The sequence below is a fragment of the Chelonoidis abingdonii genome, chromosome 3 (genome assembly GCF_003597395.2).
Source record: "Chelonoidis abingdonii isolate Lonesome George chromosome 3, CheloAbing_2.0, whole genome shotgun sequence".
Classification (NCBI taxonomy): Eukaryota; Metazoa; Chordata; order Testudines; family Testudinidae; genus Chelonoidis; species Chelonoidis abingdonii.
In genome coordinates, this window is record NC_133771.1 from 62,379,942 (window position 1) to 62,406,308 (window position 26,367).

Here is a 26,367-nt window from a genome sequence, read left to right on the forward strand (position 1 = left end):
CTCTTAGAACATGTTTTTCAATGTAATGTGTATTGCACAGAGATGATTGTGCAACCTGCGTGTCCTGTTGTCACTAATATTTCTTCTCACTCTCCTTTCCTTTCTGTACCTTGAACCTTATTATTGTTTGTTATAACTGTAGGGGTCCTGCAGTTCAAGCTACAAAAGCTGCGGCTGGCACTAAGAAGCATGATCTTAGTAAGTGGAAATATGCAGAACTTCGTGATACAATCAATACTTCCTGTGGTAAGTTTGTGTTTGCTTGGGATTGTGTTCCAATAGTACAATAAATCTATTGCCTCTTTCATCAGGACAGAATTTTGAACTCACTAATTTAGTCTCAGATGAAAAACTAAGTTGAATGATTTTTTCCCAAAAGAGAGACCAAATATACCATTTCCCTTTGAGGAAACCAATTCTGTTATGTTACCTTTTATACTCATAGTTGTATCTGTGAAATTAATACACTTCAGTCAGGAGTAACTTGCTACAAATTTTTAATGACATTGTTTGAAAATAATTTATATTTCAGTGAAATGGAACTAAATGCATGTGGTTTTATCCTGAATTTGTATGATCTTCTAAATTTATAACTGTAATTTCTTGCATTCACCAAAATTAAAAATGAGTTAATTTCAAAATCAATCTAGACGTATTGACGTTGTAACTTTGCTTAATTTTCTCAGAAGCTACATCTTATCTATATAATACTTAGATATTTTCAGTATCATGAAGAGATGAACTAATCTGTAATATTCCTTTATATTCTATTATAATTGTTACCCTTTGTTAATTATGAACAATTGGTTTATTTCTTGGAAAAGATATCTATCTTGAGGCTAATGGATGCATCTGTCAGATGCCTCATTCCTCCTCGGATATCTTGGATAGAAATCAATCCATTCTCAAGGTTTGTTTTTAAACCACTGAGTTAGCCTTAAATTTGAGACTTCTCTTTTATAAATTTTGAGTTTTTGGATTAAGACACTAAGACTGTAGTAAGGAGAAGAATATGCGAGTGAGGGACAGTGAAGAGGGTCTCATTAGCATTTGGATCCACTTTCAAGTGTGATGTGAAGCCAGTCTCTTGCCATTCCTCCTCTTCTCCCTTGCTCATTCCACCTCAACTGAACTGATAAAAGTGTGGTGTGTGACTTTGACAAACTCCAACTCACATGTAAGAGACTGACACACACAAATTTATTACTCAGTAATGTATGGGTAGTGTTAAAGATAGGGCCTAGTCTGCTTGCATCTGTCAGTCCTGCTGCAATCAGGAATGCCAAAGGTCCATATTGTGGTGCTTGTGCAGAGCTATATAATAAGCCTTCATAGCACCTATCTGCCTGCTTTGCTCAGTTTAGAATTGTGTCTCACTTGTTACAAGCTTTCAATTAACTGTATTTCTTACAATGTAAGTAATGTTATAACTTGTTTTAAAATTATGTAACAAATATATATAAACATGTTTTATAAATAGGTTTGTCTTCTGATTTTTCGCACTCTGTCCTTCCCTGCTGTTTTTGAGACAGATATTGAACTACTGGCAGCTTGCAGAGAAGAGTTTCACAGGCGACTAAAAGTATATCATGCATGGAAATCCAAGAATAAGAAACGTAATACAGAAACAGAACAGCGTGCTCCAAAATCAGTCACTGACTATGGTGAGAAAAGTTAATTTTTTTTAAATAAATAGGAAAAAATTTTCAAGTGAAATATTTATAGAATAAACAAGCAGATTATTTTAAAAATATTTTTCTCTGTTGAAGAAAAGAGTTATTTTGTTTAAATATTTGTATGAAAGTAGGTAAAATACGCTGGTAAACAGATTTTAAGACAAATAGTTTGCAGTTAAAATACAGTGTTACTCATAAGATCCAGTATAAGTTAACTAAAATTATTTTCTAAACAATCATATTTACTAAATCACATTTGCTATAAATTAGAAATAGTTTTAGATTTGGTATTTTGTGTGCTGGCAGTTTGTTAAAAGTTAACCACTGGGCAGAGAGATACTTAAGGCTTAGCTGACGAAGAGCACTCTTCATAAAACCTTACTAGAGGCTACTTCAGCTACATCCTATAACACACGCAAAAAAAAAAAGTTTAGATTATTTAGGAATCAGGTCATTGTTGGAAGAGAACCCTCTCTGAATTCTGCTGCTTGATGCAATTCTCTGTGGTAGATAGACCAAATCAGAAATTCTAATTATCCTCAGAGTCAACCTGCTGTATCTGAATCAACAGTGTCTGTTAATTATTTTTTTTTTACTTGCTGAAATACTAATAAAAAAGCAGACAATTTTAGCTGGTGGCTGCTCCATGGTATGATTGTTTTCAGAATGAACATGACATAAAAATATATTGAAGACAAGGTTTTTTTAACCTTTTTTTATCCAGCAACTGCTTGTGTTCCCTGCTGGTTCATTTTAACCAACATCTTAACTTTTTTACAGTTTAACTCTGTTCAATAAACTTTAATATTAAAAATGTGTGAAAATGGGATGACAGTTGATTTACAGTCTGTTTCGGTATGTGACTCTCATCCTGCTGGTCTCAGAAATGGTGTTCACTATGTGAAATTTCAAATACTGCACTCATGAGAATGAATGAATGCTTGTGCTTTTTAAGAGATTAGATGGATGATAAAGGTGTATTTTCATAGATTGCATATAACACTATTTGGTGTTAATGGGACGAATGTGCCATAAAGAGCACAACTGTACCTTTGGATGTGTGTGCGCAACTCTTATGGCTCTCTGCTGGAGACCCACATTTGTATTGTATTTGAGTGAATAAACCACACAGCAATCAAATTTATAGCAACTCTAGTTTTTCATTATAGTTTTTTCCTTCATTTTCTTAAAATATGGCATATTTCTTTATAGAAGTTGAATCATTGCTGTTGATAGAGAAATGTAGTAATATCATAATACTGACCTTTAGAAATTCATATTAGTGTCACAATAAATTGTTGTTATTGTAAGTAATTACACTAAATGAACATTTCAATTCCATTTATTATAACTAACCTTCAATATAGTGAATAATTATTTACCTGATTTCTGGGGTGTTTGTGCTATGACTCTTTTAGATGTCACTGAATACATGATTCAAATGACACATATTTCCGTTTTTATCCACCCACCAGTATATTGTAGTTTTATGGAAACTGTCCAGTAATTAGATGTTAATGTTCATGAGAAATGGAACATGTTAAATTAGCACTGGTTCAGAGAAGGGATTAGAATTACTGGGTTTTATAGTGCCAAAAAAAATTGAGTTGCATCTCTTCCTTTAATTTGCCGCAGTTCTGTTAATATCTAGGAATCATTTTTCTTTCCATGTAAGAATGTCAAAAGTTTATTAAATATGTCACATGAAATAACTAACAAAGATTTATCCTTGCAATCTGAGCTGAGTACACCTGTACCACTGTTTTTGTTTTTTGTTCGTTTGTTTTTTGTGACTGGGACTATGTCACTGAAATATCAATTTCAGATGTATGTCCCAGTTAGACTATAAGCAACCATAGATTTGTGAAACATAATAAAAGAAAACATTTTCTTCTTGTCAATAAATAGCACAGAAATGCAGGTAATTATCTCAATGCCAACTTTTCCATTACAAGTGGAATCTCCGTTTGTCATCTGGTTTGGTGATGCATTTTCAGTATTTCGTAAAGTTTATCTTTAACAGCATCAGCATTCTTATGTTTCCTTCAATATGGAATATTTGTTTACAGATTTTGAACCATTTTTCAACAACTCAAGTAAGTGGGGAGATGGTTATGTAAGGTAACTTTAATAAATAGGAACATTTATAAGCTCTATACTAACTTCAGTTGAACAGCGTTTTGCTACGTTTGTATGTAGAATCAAAGTATACCAATCAAAAATAATAATTCACTGTTTTCTACTTAACACAAAAACAACCACAAAAAACATTAACTCAACATGTGGACACTTAATGGTTGTATGTATTAAATTACCAGAGCGCTGTGTTGCTTGAAAGCTTGTCTCTTTCACCAACAGAAGTTGGTCCAATTAAAGATTTTACCTCACCCACTTGGTTTCTCTAATGGTTGTATATTTTTGGAATTTCTTTTCATAATGAGATCCTACGTGTTGGGGGAAAAACACCTTGTTGATGTAAGTTAATCTCATTTTTTAGTTCAAGAAATGCTATGCTATTATTTTAATTCTACTCTTATTATTACATTTGTATACATTTTTCTATTGTAGCAAAACTCTGCAATCAACTTAATATAGCAGCTGTTCTCATAGAACAAAAACTAACGTTAGGGGCTGGCTTCTTTTTTAAAATGAAGTATTTCTGTATGTGTCAAAATATCTAGCATTGAAAAGTGAAGGCTATGCTGACTGCTGAGAATTTCTATCCTTCAGATTTGCTGTTGGATGTAAATATGCACAAGGATAGAAACAAGACCTACTGATTGCTGTTTTAATGCAGAGATGTGTTTTATAGTAGTGTGTCTTCAGTGTGCTGTGATGCACATTTAGGCAATTTACAAAGATTCATGAAGTTCTATGCAGTTTAATATAAATAATTTCAAAATTTTATTCTTTCATATAGAACATGTTTTATCAATGCTAGTGTATAAAAGTGGTGTCCACAGATAACTCATATGTAGTAAACATTACTAAAAATCTGTTCTGTAGAAAAGTTTTTCTTGTTTTCCTTATGTGGACATGAAGAAATCTTGTTTTCTGTATAATTTTCAGACACTAACATTTACATTTCAGGCCCTTTTTTTCAGATGTTCCTTTTCTAATGAACCATTCTAGTCTTGTACAAATAGAAGAGATAGCAAGTGGGGCTTGCTATTCTGTTTACTAATGTTTTGTTTATGAAACTGAAAAAAAATACATTACATGTAACTGCCATCTTTTAATTTTATTAAAGGTCCAGTATAGATTTGCTACTTTATAAGTGACTAATATATATTAATATTAAGGTTACTGTTTAGAAGATCACATCAGCTTGGCTTTCAGAACTTGTTAAAAAAAAGAAACAAGTTGGCTAAAAATATGTTTGTCTCATGTAAAATTTTGTTTAAGTGGGCTGATTTTAATGACACACAGTAAATATTTTCTGAGGGCAGGTCTATACTAAGTCAACCTAAGTTACTCAACTCCAGCTAGGTGAATAACCTAGCTGGAGTCAACTTACTGCGTGTCGCTCTCCTGGTAAGTGGAGACAAGCCCTGAGAGTCTCAGAAAGTAAATCTAATTTGTAAGTTCAATGCACATTTCAGAAAGCAATTTTTGGTGAGTGTTTTGTAACAAATGGACAATAATCAGCATTTCTGTTAACACACTAGATGTCTTTAATGATATTACAAGATTTTTCTGTTGGTTATCAAAAGAACATCTTTCTCTAGCTAGTACAATGTTACTTTAGCCTCTTATATCTAAAATTGCTTCTCTGTGATCTGACTTGATTTTGTGAAGGGATAGACTGTAATATAGACTAGTTGCTGCTTAATACTTTGTTTTTTTGTTTGTAAAGGCTTGGATAAAAAGCAGTATATCTTCACTATTACTCTAAACCAGAGTGGCTTTTTAGCCACCCCATTGTTTAGACATGCTCAAAGCCAGACAGCATAGCACTGAAAACTACCAAGTAGGCCAACTCTAGCTCTTCCCGAGAGCTCTAGCTGTGAAAACGCAAGAGGGTAAATTTTGAGTTGTGTGGGTTTAGCTCATCTGCTTTCTAGCATTAATTTAATTTAATTAATCAATGAATGTATATGATGAGGAAATATTTCAGATTTTTGCACGTGAAAAAGGCGGCGTTTAGGGGTTAAGGGCTGCTTTTGCTGTTTTATCTGCAGTTGTAACTTTGTTTTTTGTAAATAGCTCAACAGAACCCAACAGCTCAGTTGTCTGCCAGGCAACAGGAGATTGAAATAAACAGACAACAGCGTTACTTCCGTATTCCCTTCATTCGCCCAGCAGACCAGTATAAAGATCCTCAGAACAAGAAGAAAGGTTGGTGGTATGCACATTTTGATGGGCCTTGGATTGCTCGACAAATGGAACTTCATCCTGACAAGCCACCTATTCTGCTTGTAGCGGGTTGGTATATTCTCTATACATTTGATTTTAGGTAGCAGTGAAAGCAGTTGGGGGTGGGGAGAGGTTTAAGCAATATATCATTCCATTATGAACAATAATTTATAATAGGATAATTTTAAAAAGTCAGAAATTAGATCATAAACCCATTTATCTACAATTTTGAATACTTCTATATTTAACAATGTGTTTATAAATGTTTCCTGGATTTTTGGGAGACCACTTCTGTCACCTATCGCCACCTTGTCCTCAGTCTGCTGCCCTTTCATTTGCTGTTCATGGCCCAGAGGCTACTTTTATCAGCTCATAGATTTTAAGGTCAGAAGGGACCATCATGATCATCTAGTCTGACTTTCTGTACATTGCAGGTTATGGAACCTCCCCCACCTACTCCTGTAATAGATCCACAACCTTAGGCTGAGTTATTGTAGTCCTGAGACCATGATTTAAAGACTTCAAGTTACAGAGAATTCACCATTTACACTAGTGTAAACCTGCAAGTGACCCATGCCCCATGCTGCAGGGGAAGGTGAAACCCCCCACGGTCTCCGCAAATCTGACCCAGGAGAAAATTATTTCCTGACCCCAAGTAAAGCAATCAGTTAGACCCTTCCGCTCTTTTGTTGAAACATTCCTTACCGGTGATCGAGTTGCTGCAATTGATTCAGCGGGGGGTCAATTTAGCAGGTCTTAATTGATCGCAGAATGCTCCCTGGTCGACTCTGGTACTCCACTAGAATGAGAAAAGTAAGGTAAGTCGACGCAGCGCGGTGTAGACATTGCAGTAAGTCGACTTAAACTAAGCGTAACTTAGGTCCACTTGCCCCAGTAGTGTAGACAAGGCCCTAGTGAAGAGCCTTCCCAGGTTACTTGTGCATTCTCTTATGGTCAGCGTGCATTTCCAAGCAGCTAAGTTTGTTCTCTCTATGCTAATTAGGAATAATAGTATTTGTAATAATTCTATAATTCTCTGTCTGCTGCCTCTTTCATGTATAAGGTAGGGGTGTGTGTGTGTCTGAGAGAGAGAGACATAATGTTGTTTCCTATGGGTACACTGTTTAATGTACCTCCTGGCACAGTTTTAAAAAAAAAATTGGTTAGCTGCATTCTCCATGTATTTGGATTTAATGTACGCATAGGTAATACCAGTTGACAGATGTCATTTTAAATGTTTAGTGTGGGAGACTGGCTGATTCAGCTTTTGGCTGTGTTACACAAAACCTTTAACTTCTGGGTCACTTGGTCAGATCTGAACAAGTTGAATAATGATAATTCAATAGCATTTCAGTGGCTTATGTGAAACAAACTGATTAATAATTTCCTAGTGGACAGGGTGCCCACATCTCAAAAACCATCCTTGTCAGTGATCTCCGCAGGAAAGACCTGCAGGCTGAGAACTCTTGACAACCCTTGCAGGTATTCTAGCCTGTTCACTTTTGAAGCACATTAGCAAGTCAGTTGAAATATGCAGTATTAGCCTATACTGCAGCTGTCCATGCTATCCTTATGTAATGGGTAGGAGAACTTCAGTCTCTTGGACTATCAAACTGGTCTCATAGCACTGATGTTTGTTTGTAAACTACAGTAAAACATTGTCTCTCTCAAAAGAATCGTACACATTTTAGTGAGGGGAAAAAGAGATAAAGCAGATGTGTAATTTTTGTTAATGGGATCTTGAACCATGTAAATGGTTTGGTAAAACCAATTTTGCTTTAACCATTTCAGGGAAGGATGATATGGAGATGTGTGAACTAAATCTGGAAGAGACTGGCTTAACTCGAAAGCGTGGTGCTGAAATTTTGCCGAGACAGTTTGAAGAGATTTGGGAGCGCTGTGGAGGCATCCAATATCTTCAAAATGCAATTAAGAGTAGACAAGCTCGCCCTACTTATGCAACAGCTATGTTGCAAAGCCTATTAAAATAGTCACTTTGCACATTGATATTAGAGTTGAGAACTCTTACCATGGTATAAAGGGAAGAGTTCCTCTATGCAACAGAGGATTTAAACATTCTGTAATTGTGTTAGAGATGTTTAATTTAAAGTGAACAGATTTTATTAATCATGGGAGTTTAATTTGTATTTTTGATGTTTAATTTGTGTAGTGAACTCACTAATTCTATGGACCTTGAAGAAGTTTCAGTCAAGTCTGTTTGTTGCATTTTCTTTGTATGCTGCATCCTTCTCAAAAGCTTCTGTTATAATGCTAACACTGTAAAATAACACTATTGTACTTAGGGTATATACTAGGATAAACTCCAGTACAAATTCCTTTTTATAAAATCCTCTTTCAAGGATGGTCTAGTGAAGAGGGTACAATGTATCTTATAACTGGAATTGTGAGGCCTTAGCTTTAACTTCTTCTCCAAAGAAGTTGGAGTGTACAGTACTTCTGTACGATCAAAGACATTTTATGTCCTGATCTGAAAGCTGCTCAACATCTGTATGTACTGACTTTTTCAGAAACTTATGGGAAATCTTTAATTTCTTACCTTGTTTCTTAGTTTAACTGACATTGTTATTGTATATGTTTTAAGAAGAGCACATACGTATTGGAAGTATTGTGTAATAATGGAGGGACTCAAAGATTGTACTGCACAGTTAGGCTTGCATTTTTCTTTTTTAGGATCTTTGGTTTTTGTGTTGTTGTTTTTTTAAAAAAAAACAAACAGATTTCTTGCAAACAAACACCAATTATATTTTTCTGACAAAACTTTGTTGGGAGTCCTTCAATAGTTAAATTACCCAGGTGGTGTAATTTAAATATATGATGCAAAAATTGTCTAAGATAATTCTTTAGATACATTTAAGAGTAAAGGAAAGCATAAGGGAAATGTTTTTTTTTCCTTTTTTTCAGTAGTAGTATAGCTTATTAGAATACAGAGGGCTGAATTTCAGAGACCCTTTTTACTTTAATCCATGCACACACATTGGTACTTCTGTTAGTTGGCATCAGAGTCTTGCCCAGCAACGCATTGCTGGAGTGCCTGATTACAGTGTGCTACTTCAGACGGCTACATTTTTTGGTCTACAGTAATAACAGACTTTTTACTTCAATCACTCTGATCTCTTTGTAGTTAATCTCCCTTCAGGGTTTCTAGCTTTATGTAATAGTGCCCTTGCTTCACAATTAAAATGCTTGTGTATAGGAATGATCATTTCACACCATGAAAACTGCCTTTTATTTATTTATCCGACTGTTCCTAATGCTGGCCATATATCAACAGATTAAAACTTGATGTTTATATCTCAGTGCTAAACATTTGAAAAAGAGAGATGTAGTTTGATGCCTTCTAATTAAAATTAAATAGGCATCATTTGAAAGCAAAATATTCTCTTTTCTAGTAGTTAAGAACAGAGCTTACATACTTCAGTTTCTATATCTTTATCTATATATGTCTGTATAGATGAACTGATTTCCTCTCTGGATCCTAAGGTTGAAATCTTTTCTGAAAACTTTAGTTTCTAAATTCCCTTCATTGTTCAATAGTGCAGTAAGAAAAAGTGATGAGACCACTTCTTAACTGTCAGAGTAGAGGTTGTCTGTGTGCCACAGTCAGTCTGTTATCAGAAATACACTCCATGTTGTAATAAGTGTGAAAATCTTTTAGTAAAGAGCTAGTTATTTATTTATGAATCCACTACACAAGTGATTTGACAGTGTCTCTGAACTGAACATTGAATACGTCTGGGTGTTTTTTCTTTCAAGGTAAGTATCGCATCGCTCTTGGGTCATGTGGTGGCATTGGTCAGGCTCTCAAAATGCCCTTTCTCTTCCCACACTCAACACTTTTCTTAAGCTGTAATTATTGACTGCAGTATGAAGGATGCATGCATAAGGCCCTCAATTCAGCAATTTATTCAATCACATGCATATATTCAACTACAGGAGTTCAGTGGTACTACTTGTGTGCTTGAAGTTAAGCACTTATTTCAGTACATTGCTGAATTAGGACCAGAATCTCATAGCCTCCAGTCACCAGATTCTTGGAAATCCTAAACATTATAAGAGACTGTGGCATTTAATAGACACATTTAAGGAAGTGTTGAACTGTCTTGGAGTTCAGATGCTCGCCCTTTTCTTTGTCTGTCTGAATTTTAGTTATTGCCTAGTTACGTGTAGTCTCTTGATCTTATTGGTACATTATAAAGAGTTTTAAAAAACACACTGTATTTATTTATTCCTGATATTAACACATTTAGAAGTGTTCTATGGATGCATACCTGTAACTTCCCTCAATAGTAACTATGGTTATACATCGGGAGGAAACTAGCCTTTATTATACAGTATGGCATATTCAAGATTCTTATGTCAGAGTATATTTGTAAGTCACTCAGATATCATGGCAATGGGTCTGAGATAACCAAGAAATCTTTCTTTTAAATGGAACTGGTGGCTGAATGTTGTCATATGACACATTTCCCACATCTTCCTGTTGCTCTCAGTACTTGCTCTTGTCTTAATTTTAGCCAGAGAAAAATTTCTAAAGTTCAGAATTTCCCAGTTTTGACAGGACAGTATGCATTCCGGTAAAGGTCTGTGCTGGAAGTGGCTGCTGGTAGCTGAGCCTGTTAGTACAGCAGAAGTCAATTCTCAAATCAGAATCAAGTTTGGGGTTGAGACCACAATGGACTACTTACCAGTCCTCTGCATTAGCTGATTGCTAGATTAGACACTTGGTTATCTCACTGGTGATAAGGAGTTGCTATGTGGATAATACAGTGTTGGCTAATGCTGCTTCTGATATCTAGCAGTAAGGAGCAATTTGAACTGCTCTGACCTGACACATCAACAGGAAAATGAATAGAAAACATTGGCTCTTTTCTGTGTGTTTGAATGATTTAAAACCCTGATATCCAGAGTAGCTGGGACTTTTCACATGTAGCATGATAGTAAATAAAAAGAAATAAACACACATACCAGGCTGTATTCCTGATCACATGACCTAAGAATATGGATCTACCTTTTCTTTCCGTTGGTGAGATTCTGTTTCTTTTTACACTTGCATCTTTTTTGTTTTTGTTGTTTAAAAATATTTTTCAAGTAGCTTTCCCTAAACTGATCTTTTAATGATGTACTGAATATTACACAAAATAAATACATTCCATGTTGAAATCTATCTGGTATCTCTTTCTTTTAACCCAACACTTGCAGTTTAAGTGGGAAAAGTTGACCATGTTTAGAAAAATATCAAAAAGGCAGAAAGGCCTTTCTGAAGGAAAAGGAATATAGTAGATGAGTTATTAAGTGTTAATAAGTGAGTTATTAAGTCACTTAAGTGTCAGGAAATCAATTAAGGGATGGCCAGGTGAGTTATAGTACTAGCAGAGTTGCCCCATCCAAGCAATACAGACAGGCTTAGTGTTAAGACCACTCTTTCTTCGTGGGAAAGGGAGTTACCTCAGAAGAGGAAATTTCATTTTATGATGATGTCAACGAGCACATAATGTTGAGATTTTGCTGGTGAATTGGGATCCTATTCATTCAACATTGGGCTGGTTACATCCAGAGCGTAGCTTGGAATAAGAGCCCAACATGTTATGCTTGTCAGTGGCGGCATCCAAATGCATAGAAGGGTTTGGAGGCTCCTGTAGGGGAAAATAGTTGTGGTTTATATGTGCTAAACTCTCCCTGTTTGTCCCTTCCTTCAGAATCATGTGAATGTGTCACAGTAGTTGGTGACTGGATCCGCGGACACAATATTATGCATTTGACTCAAAGGTGGATGGCTGTTTTCCCCCTGGAAGTTCATTGCTGGGCTGAAGCTCTGAGTTGGCAGGAATGGAGGGGCAGGTGACATGGAACAGGGGAGCAGGTCATGAGACTTGATGTTTGGATCTGTGAGCACAATATTATGCGTTGGGACCACAGGGAGGCAGTCAGTTCCCGGGGAGGTCCACAGCTTGGCCTCAGTGGCGAGGCAAGACAAATCTGACTTGGTGCTTCAGAAGGGATGTCTGAAATGCTGCAGCAGAATGTTAAGATGGGGAGCCACCAGCCCTTTCTGGGTTGACAAGGCCAGAAGGTGTGTGTCTCATCAGGATTGGAGAGGATCCATAATTACCCACCCAAAACTATTGTATTTGGTACCTTAGTTATTCAGGGACAATGAGGTACACCTTCCTGAGCAGGGAGCAGATCTATTGTTTGCTGTTACCGAGGAAATTGTTAACTATCTCGGAACCCAGCTGGGGCTGGTGCGAGACAGCCTAGCAAAATGACTGGTGCCTCCTTGTGGCATGTGTCCAGTTTAAGGATTTGTTCCACAGAGGGTCTAGGTCCCTGATAAGCTGGAAGTGGATTTAAAGAAAGGCATCTCCTAAAGCAGCTGGGGAATGGGATTGGAGCTCCTGATATCTGGCACAGCAAAAAGATCCTTTCTCCAGCCCCTTCACTCTGGTACAAAGGATTGGAGAAGGGGTCCCAACAATGGGCTGGGATCAGCTGTGGAAGAGTAGGGGGCTGATGGCAGCCCCCCATCAGGTGAGAGTGATTAAGCAAGGAATCATGATCTGCACTGTACAAATTACCTGGGAACTAGCCAGAAATGAGATAAGTTATTAAAATTGTGGTCTACTTAGACAATTTGCAAGGAATGTGGTTTGTCTTCCTGCAGGTCTGGGACAAGGGTGAAGCGATATTAAGCATCCCTTTGGATTTAAATGGCTACCCTATTTCAACTCTAGATTCTACTTGCCTGACACGCAGTTTTTATCATTTTTATTTTCAAATTAATTTAAGACCCAAACATCAAATTAGGATGTAATTATGATAATGAGAGTAAATACTGATTGACTCTCCTACACAATTGTCAAGTAAACAGTTTTATTATATTTTATTGAAATATAAAAGGTTTACATCCAGCAAGTGTATTTGGTAATTAATATTTGATAGTGATAAATACAGTCATGAGCAATCATTTCATTATTCAAATACACATTTAAGAATGACTTTTTTATTTCCTGACTAATGAAAAGTTAATATGAATTGAAATATACTAAATACATTGAAAAACAGACTATTGTGTGCATTCTTACGTGATATGATCAGCAGTTACAGCTAACATTTGTTGGAAGAGATCTTTCAATGCCCACTGAAAAATATTTTAAATGAGGTTCTACTCTGAGATGTGACTTAGTAAAATAGCATCATGGGTTCCCTGTTTGTTGTCTCAATGATTTCCTACTCAAAATACTCAGTTTATAAGTCATAAAGATGTTATGTCAGCCTTGCAAATTCAACCTGGGATTTAAAATGGGTTCTTTTATCTTACACAAGAGCACCAGTAACACAGATTCTGCATGGCAAATTATGGTTTGCACAGATGTAACTAACTGGAACTTTGTCATCTACTCTGACACTGCACAAGATAACACAGAATAAAGCGCCTCACTCTTTGCTCTGCTGGCTCTCCAGCACTACCAGTCAAAAAGTAAACACTTAATTTTTGTCACTAAAATAGCAGATAATACTCTGAATACACACAAGATTCAGATCTGAATAAAGAGGTACCATGTTGCTATAGTGCACTGTACTGAGTAGAACCACACTTTTAAGTTTTAATTACAGTTTTTGTTGTACAATAAAGGGTAAACAATGCCCAAATGTTGAACAACATTGATGCAGCATAGACAGACTCATGTATAGGACAAGTAACATCAATATTTGAATCTGGATTATGAAACAGTTCAGCACAGATGCGTGATAAGCGTATAGAATCCGTATGGCTGCCCATTGCTTGTAGAGATACCTTCTGCACAAACTTAATGGTAACCAGTAATCTCTCATTAGGAGAGATTTGTGTGTATACTGAATATATATTATTTGTGTGTGTGTGTGTATGTGCATATATATAAATATATGTATATACTCTATTTGCTACCAATAGTAATCATAAACACAAATCTCTTATGTACATTGTAAAATTTACAGAATGTTTCTTTATGCCTGGAAAGCCTGCTTTCAGGAAAACTGCAATCATTTTGCTTCATCCTAAAGTGTGAAATCTCAGAGTGAGAGACCGTTTCACCATGAATTAAACAATTAAATATGTAAAGTTTTATTGGGGATTGGGGTCAGACAATTATTTAATGACAGTAGATGTTGAGATTAACAAGTTAAAGCTTTATAACTGTTAAAATGCAAATTGTCAACATCGCATGTCAAAATATAAAAAGTAGGGCTGCCGATTAATCGCAGTTAACTCGTGATTAAATTAAAAATATTAATCATGATTAATCGCAGTTTTAATTGCACTGTTAAACAAGAGACTACCAATTGAATTTTATTAAATATGTTGGATGTTTTTCTACATGTTCACATATAATTATTTCAGTGACAACACAGAATACAAAGTGTACAGTGCTCACCTTATTTTTTATTACAAATATTTGCACTGTAAAAATGATAAAAGAAATAGCATTTTTAGTTCACCTCATACAAGTACTGTAGTGCAGTCTCCATCGTGAAAATGCAACTTACAAATGTAGAATTTTTGTGTTACATAATTGCACTCAAAAACAAAATACTGAAAAACTTTAGCGCCTACAAGTCCACTCAGTCCTACTTCTTGTTCAGCCAGTTGCTAAGACAAACACATTTGTTTACATTTACAGGAGACACTGTTGCCCACTTCTTATTTACAATGTCACCAGAAAGTGAGAATAGGCATTCACATGGGACTTTTGTAGCTGGCATTACAAGGTATTTACGTGCTAGATAAGCTAAACATTCGTATGCCCATTCATGCTTTGGGCACCATTCCAGAGGACATGCTTCCATGCTGATGAAGCTCGTTAAAAAAAATAATGCATTAATTAAATTTGTGACTGAACTCCTTGGGGGAGAATTGTATGTCTCTGGCTCTGTTTTACCCACGTATATTTCATGTTATAGTAGTCTCGAATGATAACTCAGCACATGTTCGTTTTAAGAACACTTTCACTGCAGATCTGACAAAACACAAAGAAGGTACCAATGTGAGATTTCTAAAGATAGCTACAGCACTCGACCCAAGGTTTAAGAATCTGAAGTGCCATCCAATATCTGAGAGGGATGAGGTGTGGAGCATGCTTTCAAAAATCTTAAAAGTGCAACACTCCAATGCAGAACCTACAGAACCCGAACTACCAAAAAAGAAAATCAACCTGCTGGTGGCATCTGACTCAGATGATGAAAACGAACATGCGTCGGTCCACATTGCTTTGGATTGTTATTGAGCAGAACCTGTCACCAGCATGGATGCATGTCGTCTGGAATGGTGGATTAAGCATGAAGAGACATATGGATCTTTAGTGCGTCTGTCATGTAAATAATTTGTGACACTGGCTACAACAGTGCCATAAGAAAGTCTGTTCTCACTTTCAGGTGGCATTGTGAACAAGAAGTGGGCAGCATTATCTCTTGCAAATGTAAACAATCTTGTTTGAGCAATTGGCTGAACTAAAAATAGGACTGAATGGACTTGTAGGCTCAAAAGTTTTACATTGTTTTATTTTTTAATGCAGTTATTTTTGTACATAATTGTACATTTTTAAGTTCAACTTTCATGATAAAGAGATTGAACTACAGTAGTTGTATTAGGTGAATTGAAGAAAATTTCTTTTTTACAGTGCAAATATTTTGTGACAAAGTTCCTCCTCTACCTTGGTGGGTCCTGCACTTATTGGCGGATTTGTTCACCTCAGTGATCTTCCCCTCTTGTGGAACCCACAGTCTGGGTCAGCTCCTCCTGTGTCTGATCAGGAGTTGGGAGGTTTGGGGGGAACCCGGGCCCGCCCTCTACTCCGGGTTCCAGCCCAGGGCCCTGTGGATCGCAGCTGTCTATAGTGCCTCCTGTAACAGCTGCATGACAGCTACAACTCCCTGGGCTACTTCCCCATGGCCTCCTCCAAACACCTTCTTTATCCTCACCACAGGACCTTCCTCCTGGTGTCTGATAACACTTGTCCTCCTCAATCCTCCAGCAGTACACTCTCTCACTCTCAGCTCCTTGCCTTCTTGCTCCCAGCTCCTCACACACGCTCCTTCTCCTCTGGCTCCTCCCTGCCTGACTGGAGTGAGCTCCTTTTTAAACCCAGGTGCCCTGATTAGCCTGCCTTGATTGGCTGCAGGTGTTCTAATTAAAGTAGCTATCTCTACTGCCTTCTAGAAAGATCTTAATTGGCTCCAGGTGCCTCGATTAACCTGGAGCAACTGCCATTTGGTTACCAGGGTACTAGGGGGATTTGTTTAGCCTGGGGCTTAACATACTTGTTTCTCAGTACTTTACTGTAGCCATCTGGCCTTGCCCCATCACAGTTTGTAATAAAAAAAAAAATAAAGTGAGCACTGTACACTTTGTATTCTGTGTGGTTATTGAAATCAATATATTTGAAAATGTAGAAAACATTCAAAAATATTTAAATGGTATTCTATTATTAACAGTGCAGTCAATTGCCATTAATTTTTTTAATCGCTTGACAGCCCTAATAAAAAGTAAATATACTTAAATGCTAAGTTCTCAAGCAGCATTTCTGTATATTTCCTGTCTGTAAATGTTGTTTATTATTGATGGAAATATTTTTTCTCTGTGTGTACAGTGAAATTGACATTTACTGCTGTTTACTGATAAATCTGTTTCCATGCCTATTTATAAAAGCAGGTTGGAACTGCATTACTGTTCCTTCTGCTGGGTTCTCATACTGCTAATGGAATGTAAAACCAGCAAGACAACTGCTTGTATCACTTATCTTTGAAATAACTAATTAAAATCTTTAAGCACTATACAATGAACACTTAATAAATACATTTTAACACTGTATTCATAGTCAATTTTTATACTGTTGCACTGAGCAAAGTGTCTGCAGCTTTCCGTTAACAAAACAGTGACTTTCATTTGATGTGTGCTTCAGTTTCAACACAAAATTGTAAAACTTTTTGTAATCCCCAAATTTGCCCATATACATAGTTTAGCCTGAATGCCAGTCTTGAATAATGGAGAACTTGTTTCTGAATACCTGTAAGAAAAAAATCTTGTAAGAAACATTTTTAAAAGTGTACAGAAGTCCTTTAATAAAGCGTTCTCAAACTGAAATAAGTTGAAAATGTTTTACTAAACCACTGTAATCAGGCAGACAAAGTTTCTCTAAAATCATATTAGCTGTTTTCCAAATTGTTTCAAATAGGATTTAGTAGTCCCCTACTTGCAACTACTTGGTTGTGCGTAGAGGTAATGCTATAGCAGTTGTGTGGTGGTTGTTGTGCTTAGCTTTATGGGGGTTTTATATAAAATCTCAGTGAAAGGGTACATGAATAGTATGTTCATTTGAATAGTATATTCCTGATTATTAAACAATGAATGAAATACAATATTCTGAAGAAGTATTCGCATATGAAATATTTATGGATCCATAAATATAATAGCTCTAGCAGCTGAAATAAAGCATTCTCCTTCATGACTTTCCTGTATGTAGTCTCAATGTAAAGGTAGCTTATCTTACAAACTCACAAAACAATTTCCAAACCTCAGATCTATCACTCTGGAATTAAGGATATAGCCCTTCTCATTCCACCTCCCTCTCCAAAAAGTCTCTTAATGATCCCTCAGTTCTCCTTCCATGACCCCTAGTAGTAATGGAATCCTACCTGTGTGATGAGATGGCTTTCTTAGATAGACTTATTTCTATTGCTGTACTTTTCTTTAAAAAATCCTATGAATATTTCAATAATTCAGTTACTCTTGAGACCACTTGTCTAATTTAGCAGATGTGGAGCAGAAAAGAAATTGTGGCACCCCTTCTCTTCAAAATTGTGTAATTCCAACCAACATCCCTGGTGATTGGAATATTTAGGTGAAGGCTGTTATGCTGTTTATTTTCCCAGAGTCAGATGAGAAAAGAAATATACATTGAGACGTGTATGATGGGGGAGCCCTGAGGGACCTTCGGTTCCAAACTGCTGTTTTGTGGGAAGTGCCTGTGTCCACATAAGGCAGATCCAGCGCCAAATCACTTGAAATCCAAGAAATCATCCTCAGATCCACCAAAGGAGGATCCCATATGCTTCAGTTCTAGCACTTCTAAATTATTTTATTTGAGGTCTTTGGATCCATATCCTTTGAATGGGACGTTTATAGTCATTCCTTGGGACTCCAGAAGAGAATTATCCTGTTCTTAACAGAATCTTGCAAACCTATAATAAATGCTCTCAAAGGCTAGGTCTGAAATGGGGTTTTGTCTAAAACTGTTACAACTGATTACTTCCTGCACCTTTTGCAAGGCTGCAAATGTGCCTTCTGCAAGGTTGCATAAGTTTTATTTGCAAATCGAACTTTGTACTCAGTCCAGATAAGAGACTTTCTTCTTAAGGAGATCAAATATTAGATTTATTGATGGATGGTGTTAGTCAATGTCTGGAAAGGGATACCCTTCTCACCTCTGATGCTGTTCACAGCGGTAGAAATTGATCTTCAAATCTGGGTTGTGGTGGTCTATTTCAGTCAACTGAAAATGTATGGGCTTTGAAAGTCAAGCGAACTTAGACTCCAGACAAACCTCTTGTAGCTGTGAGTAATGTGCTGCTGCTTCAAACACTCCTCCTTCTGATCCGAAGGCAGGCATCACTGATTCTGACAGGCAACGCTGTGATAATATATTTAAAGATTCAGGAAGGAGCTTTGTCTCCCCTGTTACATACTTTCACAGAAATGGTGCATTTTGAAAGAAATGTTTTCTTCAGCTCTACACTTGGTAGGAGTGAAAAGCAACTTAGTAGATGGCTTAGGTTGCAAAAAAAAATCAGATGAGCATTGGATAGTCTGCTAAGGACTGTTGTAGGTCTGACTTTTGACATATGGGGTCATCTAGGTTTGGTCTTGCTTGTCTGAAGTCACAACATGAAATGGCTGGTCTGCTTGAGCGCAGGTATGAACCCAAAATCAGTGTTAGATATTTTGCTTTTGCAGAGAGGAGCAAGACTCACATATAGCTTTCCCTTTTTCCTTCCATTATGGAATATTTTGAGGGAGAAAGAACAGGGTCCATGTGATCCTGATCACCTTAGCTCAGTCTGTGGTTTACAGATTGGTTAGCCCTGTCCAAGGTTAACTTGTTTTTGATCTTGAGCACGGATCTTTTATTTCAGAATAAGGGTCTGGTTCTTCATAGTCATGAATCCTTTCATTTGACCACTTGATTTCTGGATTACAAGCAGGGTTTTTCTGAGCAGTCACATCCTTGCTTTTGGAATCACAGATACCTTTCACTTGGTAATCATGTGAAAGCAATTTTCAAGCTTATGTAGACACTAAAGGAGTTGTCTCAACTTCTTCACTATATACTGGATTGTCACGTACCCTGTTATGAATTCAGAATTATCTTTGACTATGGTTAAGGTGTACTGAACAGCCTTTACTTCTACTATCTCTATCTACCACTCACCTGTTTGAAGGAGTTGGGTCTTTTCTGAAGCCTTGGTAAAATGATTTCTTAAGGATCTGGGCTGGGATTGTCAGAGACCAAAGAGTGTTTAGGGATGCAAGTCCTGCTGAAAGTCAAGAAGATTTGGATGTCTAACCTTCATAGTCTCCTTTGAAAACCCCAGCCTGTATGAATATGTATTCTCCAGATGGTAAAATTGAGCTTTTGCACTGCCCATTCTTTTAGCTTTGTTAGGTCCCAGTAAAGTTCCACAGCTGCTTCTTTGATACTAACACAAATAATTTTGTGTCCTCTACACATTTTGCCTCCTCTCTCTGTAGCACCTTTTCCACATCGCTAACAAATACAGTAAGCATCAGTCCTAGCATGGAATCTTGGGGCACTACACTGTGAACTTGAGCCGTAGTGAAAATTGGCCAAGTATTCCTATTGTTGTTTTAGCCAGTTCGTAATCTTTGACAGTACTTCAGCTCTCACTCCATGACTATCTAACTGTTCTAATCTTGAGAGGAATTTTGTTCTTGTATTTTTGATGGTTCAAATAAAATGTTAATCATGTCTCCTTTACCCACTATCGTACTCAAAAGATTCTAATAGATCAGAGAGACATGGTTTTCTTTTGGAGAAGTTGTGTTAGTTTATTTCTATATCATGTGTTTTAAGATTTCAACCTGTTCACCTGGTATGGAAGTAAAGCTTATGGGTCTATAATTCCTATAACCCTGCCCCCAGCACCTCCTTTAAAGGTAAGTACAACTTATACCACTTTTTAGTTCTCAACTATAGTAGCTGATTTAAGAGTAGACTTATTTTTGTTAGCAGCTGAGCTCAGCCACTTCATTTTCCAGTTCATCAGAATTTGTGAGTGTATACAGTCCAGCCCTGGTGACTTACAGATCTTCATTTTATCAGTGTGTTCTAGTGCCTCATCTTTATTACTTGAAGAGAATAAGCCTGAAGTAGGTATCTCCCCAACATCCTCTGTTTGGCAAAGACCAGTGAAAAGAAACCAGTTAGTTTTTCTGCTCCCTTACCCTGGTAATCCAGTGAATGAATCTATTCTTTTGCAGGCTATGATTCAGAGATATTATAATAGTGGAATATTTTGAAGGAACAAGCCAACACAACTTCAGTAACAATCAGTTTGGCTTGGTGTCAGGCAAATCAACAATGAGTGCTATTTTTTCATGAAGAATGCTTGTGAAAATATATAAGAAAAAAGAGGAAATCCCTGCATGTAGTATTCATCGATATTGAGAAGGCTTATATGACCATGTTCTGAGAGTAGTCATCTGTTGCTGTATACTTCGGCCATGTGGAGAAACTGAACCGCTTCTAGTAAGAGCTGGAGTACATCAGGGTTTGGCACTAAACCTCTTTTTGTTCATATTGGTGCTCGATGCATTAGAGTGATATATTGATACCTTGAAGACAACAATACTGTAAGTCTAGAGGGACCAGCCACCAACAAAGATACAGAAGTTCAAGTACCTAGGTTTAATAATGCAGGATAATGTTAAACTTAACAAGCAAAACAGGAAAGGCCTGGACTGAATGGAGAGAAGTGAGTGGAGTGATCTATGCTAGGAAAATACTTTTCAGTTTGATAGGCAAGACCAACAAGACAGTAATTAGGCCTGCATTTTTGTATGGCTCAAAATGCTGGACACTGAGGAAGAGAGAGGAGCAGATCTTGAATACCGTGGAAATGAAAATGTTAAGATAGATGCTTGGAGTTACAATGATAGGCCACATTTGAACAAATGAATTGGGGAAGTGTGAAGCTGGTATTATTTACAGAGAAACTGAAGGAATCCAGGCTTAGCTGGCTTGGGCATGTGAAAAGAAGATTGGCAGAATATACGGGAAACAGAGCATTAAACTTGGAAGTGAAGGGTAAGAGAGGGGTTGGAAGACCCAAAACTGGATGGATGGATATCATACAAAAGGATCTGATTAGCTACAGAGTTTCTGAGGAACTGCTTCAAGACAGACTTGGATGGAAAAGAAGCACTCAGAGCCAACCCCGTGTAGATGGGACTAAGGCTAGAGAAAGAAGGAAGACATAGCTTGACAGTACAGAGAGAACTTCTAAGCTCAATCAAGTTTCTACTCTTCCTAGTTAGATCTTGTTGTTAAATATAAGCAAGAGATTCTGTACTCCAAGTCACACATTTTAATACAGATACACACATTTAGATACACACAAAGTAAAATACAGTGTAGTGTTCAAACTCAAATTTAGATGCCTTTTGCATGAAGGTCTTGTGCCTAATTTAAGTAATCTCAGCTCCTTACTTTGCACTAATAAGTGAAAGTATATGACCACTATTCCTATTAACATTAGTTCTTTTGTTTGTTACAATTTTAGTGCCTTTTAGAGACTACTGCATTTGAAAGCTGACATACAAAATGGCACAGTATTGCATAAAAGCACTTCAAAATAGAATGTGGCAAACTTATCAAGCTCCCAAAGGAAAAGTCATTTGCAACAAAAAAGTACATGTTTCTTTTCAGCTTCAAAAGAAATATGAAACTAGTACATAGAGAAGTTTCTTGGTCACATCAACAAATGGTAAACTTAAGAATAAGTATTAAATGGTACACTTTTCTTGAAAATGGAGACACAAACCTTTCTTATCTGTCTGATGCTGGAACTCCATAATTTCAGACACTAACTTGTCAGTCTTGGTTTTGTAATATCATCTGGTGACCTACAATATTAAAATAAGGATATTCAGACTTAATTCTTACACTAATGATTAGGCAAGTCATCAGGATAGAATGGACCACTAAAGCCATGCAGAAGAGCTGTAAAAAGGTAATTTCTAAAGTTCTATTATGAAACCTATGCAGCAGTAAATATTATAGATTATTAGTAAGTTTAGGGATTAGTATTTTTAGCTCTGAAATGGCTAAGGCAAGAGGCAGAAACAAACAAACCAAAACCTGATTTAGTTGTAAAGTTTATGCATGAAAGTGGACATGTTGTTATTTTGGGGAAACTTACATTGAAGAGGATGAGAATGTATGTGCATGCATTTTACCTTCACACTGAGTTGTTTTTTCATATTTGTGTAATGTTCGTTGGTTAGTGATCTCTGAAGAACTGACATAAGCACTTAAACTAGAAGGCATATGGCAAAAGCTAGAGATGGGCTCATGTTCAAAAATGGGATTAATTCTTACAGCATTTTCTGTGCCAGAGTTGTTGGGAGCAGGATCTCTATAATGCAGAACATTTTTGTTTTATATAAGAATCTGTAACTTAAGGAACATAACTGAAAATTAATTTTAAAATGTGAAGGGAAAAATCATGTGCTGCTTACTCCAAATTAGTCTGGTTTTTGCATTTTCTTCTTATCTTAACAATTAAAATGATGACAAGAAAAACAAGGCTTAATAAGCTAAGAACCACCGCTTTTAAAATGAAGGGTTGTATAGGTTCTGGAACAAACTTTGCACAGCGCTCTCCTTGGTAAAACCGGTGCCTACGTACAGGGCATCTAAACAGGAAGAGGGAAAAAGCAAAAATATACATAAAAATAACACTGGGCACAGGAAATACAAAGTACAGTACTTGTGCCCAGAATACAGGGAAAACTGCCAACAAGTATAAGAACAGTTTTCTCATTGTAATTAATCAAAAAGAGTCTTTCCATATGAAGCAGCATGATTAATAATACATGGAAGAATATATCTTCATGATTATTAATATAAAACAACTGGAGACTGAAGTATTCTCTCCTCACCCCCGAATCTTGAAGAAGTTTGCATACAGAAGAGAGCTTTGTGGCTGATTCCTAGCTCTATGCTGAGGCCAAACCAAATCCTGCACTTGAATGCCCTGGGAATTTGTTCCGTATGTTTTAATCATATCTCTTTTTTACATCTTCCCTATACATTGCTCATCGGTGACCTTTAACTTGAGAAGTGCTGTCTGAAGCTTTATACTACACTATTCTAATATAAAATAAACCTCTTCCAAGATGTTGGGTGAGACCACTGGCTTTTCTATGAGAAGGTAGGTTCATAGATTATCAGAAGTGAAAATCAGTGAGGTTTGAAGTAGTTTTGAAAATGAAGCAAACATTGGACTGAATTCTACTTGCCTTTCCAAGGTCTTACTTGGAAGTACTTCCATTGGTATCAATGATCTGCTATTTTCATACCTTTCTTGGTTTTGCTTGCACAAGCTTTTTAAGTTTATACTAGCATTACAAAGTATGTAACCAGACATAATTCACAGGCATTGTATTGATTATTTTTAATAAACTTGCATTCTCATTATGTTTATCTGCATTTATGATAAGCCATTTGACTCTATGGACAAAATTCCGACCTTCAAAATCATGATCTTGGGTAGATATATAATGGGCATTAGATCCCAGCTAAGTTTATTGTTGCAAAATACAGCAAGTCTGTTACTATGAGTTTGCATATAGGGAATTCGGCCGTGTCTCTTCAGAACTCAATCTGAGCTTCAAGCGTCAACGTTCTGTTCTGTTCTCTAAGGCCACGTCTACACTACGGGATAATATCGAATTAGCTAAAATCGGTTTTATAAAACTGATATTATAAATTCGATTTCATGCGGCCACACTAGGCACAGTAATTCGGCGTTGTGCGGGCCTCCGGCGGTATCCCTCAGTGCACCACTGACGCCTGCGACAGCAATCTTGAACTCTGATGCAGCGGGCAGGTAAACAGGAAAAGCCCGGGAACTTTTGATTACATTTCCTGTTTGCCCAGCGTGGCTCTGATCCGCGACGGGTGGCGGATGCAGTCTCAAATTCCTTAATAAGAGCTCCAGTGGGACGTTAGTGGGAGATACTAGTCTGCATCATGTATGGAAGACAATCTGTTGTTCAGAGCTCCGTTACAGAACACGAATATGCCAAAGCGTTTGAAGAAAATAATCTGCCAGGATTACACAGCGTCTGCTTGACAGCGTAACGGGAAAGCCAGAGTACTCAATGACGTCGGTGGAGGTTGGTACTGAGGCTCAGCTTCCCACAGTTCACAGCAGATTTCTGAAATAGTATTTGCATTCTTGCTGAGTCCCAGATGTCTGTTAGGTTCAAACACAGTGTCTTGCGTGGTTCAGGGGACAGCTCCTCAGTTTCTTTCCGCCCCTCCCGCCCGTGAAGAAAAAGGAAAGAATCATTTCTGAACTACTTCAATGTACCCTATGTGTACTGAATTTGCTGGTAGACCGATGCTGCAGCAGTAAGGCAGTATCCGCTCCTTCCCTCTCCCCCTCCCCGGTGGTAGACGGATGCAATTAGACTATTAACCTCCTCATGATATCTAACATGTTGACATCGAGTGCAACATGCTGGTTACCTCCCAGTAGATAGGACAGAACGTGCTAATAACCAGCTTCATCATTAGCAACTGGGGGCTTCGCCCCCTCCCTTTCTGTGTAAAGAAAAGATTCTGTATCTGCCTGGACTGTCAGGAGCAAGTCTGTGTCTCTCCCCCACACCGTTTAATGTGCCTGCCTGGACTATATCGCGCCGGAGGCTGCCTCTCCCCCTCATTTTATTTCACTAATCAATGTTCTTATCCTGCACTTTATTATCATGACACAATGGCAGACACTGCCACGGGAATTGCCCAGGAAGGTTGGGGAGAAACGGAAGCAACGGGTGGGGTTGTTATGCAGGGGCACCCCTGTAATACTGACATTGAGCAGCTGTTGCTTGATACACTGGTCCTTCTAATACACTTGCCCCTTATTTGGAGGACTTGACTCGTATTTTTAGAAACCATAAGGGAGGGATTGACTCGGGGAGTCCAATCCCAATTTCTTTATGCGTTGCTCCCCGCCGGATTTTCAGCCAGGGGCACTCTAGGTGTAGCGCGGTAATACAGAGGGGAAGATAACCTCATCTTCATTGCCAGTTTTCTCCGGCATTAGACGGTACAAGACGACCGGTAACCATTCTGCAATCATTGCAAAGCAATGTTGATTGCTTGTGTAGCGCTTGGATATCGCCTTCTGTCCGCGGCATCCAGTACACATACGGTGCTGGAAAAAAAAAAGTGAACGGTCCATGGTTGCGTGCTAGGCGCTTCTCCAGGCAATCAGGGAAAAATTGTGCGCGAAAGGATTAGTCAGCTGATGTTTTTCCCAGTAGAAGAATGACTGACAACCATTACCAACCACCCGCGACAATAATGATTCAACCCCAGAATTCCAAGGTCGGAGGGAGACTGCGGAACTATTGGATAGCTCGGAAGGCTACCACAATGGCACGCTCAGGAAATCGAATGTTAGACTTAAATTGATGAGTTTCTAACCATTAGGGTAGTGAAGTTCTGGAAACAGCTTCGAGAAGTAGTGGGGCAAAGACTTTCTGGCTTTAAGACTAAGCTGATAAGTATATGGAGGGGATGTTATATGGGATAGTTTAATTGGGCAACTGATCTTGATTATCAGAGATAAGTCTGCTCAATGGTCTGTGAGGGATGTTGGATGGGATGGGACTGAGTGACTGCAGAGAATTCTTTTCTGGGGTGCTGCTGTATCTGTGCCCACATGCTCAGGGTTACTGATCGCCATATTTGGGGTCGGGAAGAATTTTCCGTCCAGGGCCTCGCCAATCGCCATGGAGGTTTTTTCGCCTTCCTCTGCAGCGTGGATGTCAGGGTCGCTTGCTGGTGATCTTCTGCCTTGAGGTCTTCAAAATCACAATTTTGAGGATTTCTCATAACTCAGTCATGGGTTTAGGTTGTATAAAATGGTATGGGTTGGTTTTGTGGCCTGCTTGTGCAGGATGGTCAACTAGATGATCGATATTGGTCCCTTCTGACCTATGAGTTAGCCATCGGACCTATGGACGCAG

At 37.6% G+C, this 26,367-nt stretch overlaps 2 protein-coding genes across 2 annotated transcripts in view; one reads left to right on the forward strand and one right to left on the reverse strand.

Annotated features, from left to right (window-relative positions):
• Positions 1 to 8,735, forward strand: part of MYO6 (myosin VI) — a 124,751-nt gene extending 116,016 nt beyond the window's left edge. The window contains 4 exon segments of the mRNA XM_075064556.1: positions 1,533 to 1,664; positions 3,746 to 3,772; positions 5,883 to 6,101; positions 7,824 to 8,735. Of these exon segments, the coding sequence (XP_074920657.1) occupies positions 1,533 to 1,664; positions 3,746 to 3,772; positions 5,883 to 6,101; positions 7,824 to 8,023 (578 nt within the window). The 3' untranslated portion in view covers positions 8,024 to 8,735.
• A 13,463-nt stretch (positions 8,736 to 22,198) lies between these two features.
• Positions 22,199 to 26,367, reverse strand: part of IMPG1 (interphotoreceptor matrix proteoglycan 1) — a 99,644-nt gene continuing 95,475 nt past the window's right edge. The window contains exons 16-18 of the mRNA XM_032779814.1: positions 22,846 to 23,022; positions 22,564 to 22,742; positions 22,199 to 22,230 (exon numbers count right to left, since the gene is read on the reverse strand). Of these exons, the coding sequence (XP_032635705.1) occupies positions 22,199 to 22,230; positions 22,564 to 22,742; positions 22,846 to 23,022 (388 nt within the window). The remainder of the gene's footprint in view (positions 22,231 to 22,563; positions 22,743 to 22,845; positions 23,023 to 26,367) is intronic.